General features: G+C 49.6%; 1 protein-coding gene across 1 annotated transcript; it reads left to right on the forward strand.

The window, feature by feature from the left end:
- Positions 1-617: 617 nt before the first annotated feature.
- On the forward strand, positions 618-4404 carry LOC110316605 (amiloride-sensitive amine oxidase [copper-containing]-like). The gene is made up of 4 exons (XM_021191012.1): positions 618-2378; positions 3143-3431; positions 3741-3873; positions 4120-4404. The coding sequence occupies exons 1-4, from the start codon at positions 809-811 to the stop codon at positions 4243-4245; spliced, it is 2118 nt and encodes a 705-aa protein (XP_021046671.1). The 5' UTR covers positions 618-808; the 3' UTR covers positions 4246-4404.
- Positions 4405-4548: the final 144 nt, after the last annotated feature.

Consider the following 4548-nt stretch of genomic DNA (forward strand, 5'->3'; position numbering starts at 1 on the left):
TGCCTTGAGTACCACACAGGGATGCCAGACGAAGCTGGGCAGGATACGACTCTCCCCATCCTATTTCACAAACAGGCTCAGTCTGGCCAGCCTATAGTATCCAGAAACTCCAGGGTATAAGGTCCATAGGGTTCAGACTGCATCACTGAGGTAAGAGAAGCTAAATCAATAATCCCTGTGTTGCTGAGAGACTAAGCTGCCCTAAACATTTTATATTTACTGTTAGCCTTGTCTCGTTTTACTCCAGTGAAACAACAGGATCGGGGCCAGACAATTTAAACAACAGGCTCAAGGTCACTTAAGTAGCACCAGTAGTCGTCAATGTTGTCACATCCTGGTCAGGACTCAAGTCCGGTCAGCTGGAGGGCAGAGCCTACATCTGAAATCTACACTTCAAAATATATCTCTCTAAAGGTGATTTTGCTCTCGGTATAGACCTCGGACCCAGAAGGACACAAGCACGTTATAGCCCGCGAGGACTAAGTCTTGTGCTGCTATGACTCAAGGTCCTCCTAGCCTATGACTGTTTCCCCACTGAGATAACACCAAAAGTGGAAAACGGAGACGCTTATCTAGATAAGAAAGACTATAAGAGATTTTCAGAGGGAGAAAATAGGAAGATGCACACACCAGGACCCAGACAGTGCTGAGGTCTATGAGTGGGGACCCAGAGACTTCAACTGACTTCACTGGGAAGAGGGAAGAAGTCAGCTAGGAGACAGACAAGGCTGAAGGGCAAGGCACTGTGAGGAGCAAGCTTGGAGAAGGAGATACTAAAGCCTTCTCTCCTGTGCTTTATTCCAGAGCCATGGGGATGGCACAAAAGAGCCTGACACTGGGTTGGGTGACCGCCATCATGCTGCTACAGGTGGCCATTGCAGAACGCCCCAGGTGGAGCTTGAATGGCAGGCCCCGGGTATTCTCGGACCTGAGTGTTTATGAGATCAAGATCGTGCAGGACTTCCTGATGGACAAAAAAGAGCTGCAGCTGCAGCCATCCGAGACACCAACTTTGGGCAAGAACTCAGTATACCTCATAGAAATGCTGCTGCCCGATAAGGAGGATGTGCTAGATTTTCTGGACAGAGGAAAAAGGAGTCCTGTGCGGGAAGCCCGTGTTGTCATCTTCTTTGGTGCTCAGAAGCATCCTAAAGTCACCGAGTTTGCTGTTGGGCCCCTGCCATTACCAATCTACATGCGAGAAATATCTCCCGGGCCTGGGCACAATCCATCCTGGGCATCTAGACCCATTTCCAAAGCAGAGTACGGCCTCATCTACCGTATGCTGACGGAGGCCACCAAGCCTCTGCATCAGTTCTTCCTTGACACCACTGACTATTCACTAAAAGAACGTGTTGAGAACTATCTGACCTTCACGTATATGGCCCCCGATGGCACAAAGTCTGACCAGCGCTGTAGCTGGTTCATGTTGCAACGCTACATGGAAAGACACTTCCTGCAGCCTACAGGCCTGGAGATCCTCCTGGATCATGGAAGCACGGATGTCCAGCACTGGAAAGTGAAGCAGCTCTGGTATAATGGCAAGCTCTACAACAGCCCAGAGGAACTGGCTCAGAAATACGCAGATGAAGAAGTGAGTATACTGGTCCTCACAGAGTCCGTTGACAAGGACACAGAGCAGCCCCTAGTCTTCTCTTCCTCCAACATCCCAGAGGACTTCCCCACTACCAACAGCATGGCTAGACCCAGAGTTTCTGAGCCCCATATTCCTAGCTATAATGTAGAGGACAATATGGTGTTCTACAGAAGCTGGATTTTCTCCTTCCGGCTAAGACCCTCCTCAGGTCTGCAGATCCTGAACGTGCACTTCCAGGGTGTACGTATTGCATATGAAATCAGTGTACAAGAGGCTGTGGCACAGTTCGGAGGGCATGTATCTGCAGGCACTCAGGCCAAGTACATGGATGTGGGCTGGGGCCCTGGCAGTGCCACTCGCCAGTTAGCCGCTGGCATTGATTGTCCAGACACAGCCACCTTCCTGGAAGTCATTCATCACTATGACACCGACAAACCAGTCTCCTATCCACAAGCTCTCTGTCTCTTTGAGATGCCAGCAGAAATGCCAATTAGGCACCACTTTAACTCCAACTTTAGAGAAGACTTCAACTCCAGTGCAGGGACAAACGGACACATGCTGGTGCTACGGACAATCTCATCAGTCCTCCACTATGAATATATTTGGGACTTCGTTTTCTACACTAATGGAGCAATGAAGGCAAAGATGCAAGCCACTGGCTTGGTCCATGCCACCTTCTACCAGCCTGAGGAGATGCGCTACATCTCTCAATCACACACCCATGTGTTCAGCAACATCCACACCCACCTAGCACATTACCGTATTGACCTGGATGTAGCAGGTAGGATTCAGGACCACACCAACTCAGATACTCAAACACTACCCACACATATACTTCGCTCCATAGGTTGGAGCTAAAGAGTATCAGGAGACTGTTTCAGCCACGTTCTGTGCAAAAAGAAACACGCTCCTGGGAAATGATAGTAGTGAGCAGTACCCTAGGGTTACTCTGGTTGTGCAGTGTGCATCTTATTGGCTCTAGATTAGAATATTGCATGGGCATAGGGAGTCCCATGGGAATTAAATGATGCTTTGGTCTAGCACTCTGTGATGGGTTTTAGTACCGCTTTGGGAGTGCTCTGTGTGTTTCTTATAAATGTCCTCATAAGAAGAAGAGTGATGTTTGGCATCACATCCCATAAATGAACAAGGCCACCAGAACCAGATAGGTGGCTTCCACATGCTCATTCCCGCTGGGCCCTCTGGTCAGGAATACAAACAGACTGGCTGCAAGCCTGCAGAAACATGGACTTCCTGGTCTACATGGTTAAAAATAGACATGCTGAAGCAGGCTCTCCAGAGAATAGTAGGATCACAGTGAAGATGCGACAGTTGCCAGGAATGACCCTCCAGCTGTCCTCTAGCTTCTCTGGTTTCTGATTTGCTTGGTCTTCTAGCCCATGCTGTTAGCCCAGTGTCTGGCTCTAGACTGGCATCTTCTTGGCAGTTGTCTATGGTTATTGTTTAGTTGGAGACCCTGGGGTAGAGGAAGCCAGATTCTGTTTCAACGACTGATTCTTACCCTTTTCCCCCTCCTGCGTCCAGGCACCAAGAACAGATTCCAGACACTGCAGATCATTCGGGAAAACATCACCAACTCTAAGAACCTGAGACACCAGGCACTTGGAAACACCCTGAAGCAAACAAATTACACCCAGGAGCAACAAGCAGCCTTCCACTTTGGAAAGTCACTTCCCAGTTACCTAATCTTTAGCAACCTCCATACGACCCACAGGGTGGGCCACAGGAGCAGATACCGCCTGAAGACCTACTCCAAACTCCATCAGGTGCCACTGCCAGGCTGGCAAAAGAAGCAAGGTGTCTCTTGGACCAGGTGAGTTTGGGAAACACAGCCAGGGTTTCCTCATAGTGATTCTGTATTCTGTTTGGGCTTTTGTCCTGGAAGGTTCTTGTCTATGTTTGCATCTGAATATGCATCCTTGTGCATCCCAGGAGGAGGTGGAGATGCTTACAGAGATCCTGCCCCTAAGATGATGATGGGCAATTTTCCAGACCCCTAGGGTATAAACATTCATTATGGAGAAAGACTGAATTCTCCATCCTTGACACTGGGGGTGTCACCTAGAAAGAGATCAGATGCAACTCCAGCGCCCAGAGCCATTGGCTTCTTCTCTCCCTGTAGGTACCCCTTGGCTGTGACCGAGTACCAAGATTCTGAGAAGTGCAGCAGCAGCATCTACAGCCAAAATAATCCTTGGGATCCCCCTGTAGTCTTCGAGGATTTTATTCAGAACAATACAAACATTGAAGATAAGGTAATGTCCCAGTACTCACTGCCCACCTCAGGCCTGTCACCAACCACTGCCTAGACCTGTCACTGGTCCCAGCAGTCGTACTTACTGAGTGGTAGGCAAGTTCAGGGGTCATAGCCGATGGGTCTGCCTTGTAAAAGTGGAACTGGGGACATCTCATGAAGTCTGTAGGCACGGCAAGCCAGAGTGGCCTCAGGTGGCTAGTACTCAGCTCTGCCCTGTTCGCTGAAGCCTTTGTCTCTCCCATAGGATTTGGTGGCCTGGGTCACAGTGGGCTTCCACAACATGCCCCTTTCTGAGGCTAGTACCAACATGACCACATCTGAGAGCTCTGTGGGCTTTGTGCTCCGACCCTTCAACCTCCCTGGCTTCTAGATACAACTACAACGACATCAGTCACTGCATCCCTCGAGACGCTCCCTCCTTTCAACCACAACAGGACCTACAACCCTGTGTGAAGAACTAAGCCCAGCTCCTGCTTAACAGCCCCAGATCGGCACAAGAGTAGATAATAAATCCTACCACTTCCACCCTCAAATGTTGCTTCTTCCTGGTCGAGGGGTTGGGGGACGGGGAATGAATGGGCCACACCCTCATGGGTGGCCATGGTTACATTCAAACTTGTCTACTGACCCCAGAAAGACATTAATGACAAGGGCAGAGAAACCCTCTAGGATA

The sequence above is a fragment of the Mus pahari genome, chromosome 2, assembly GCF_900095145.1.
Source record: "Mus pahari chromosome 2, PAHARI_EIJ_v1.1, whole genome shotgun sequence".
NCBI lineage: Eukaryota > Metazoa > Chordata > Mammalia > Rodentia > Muridae > Mus > Mus pahari.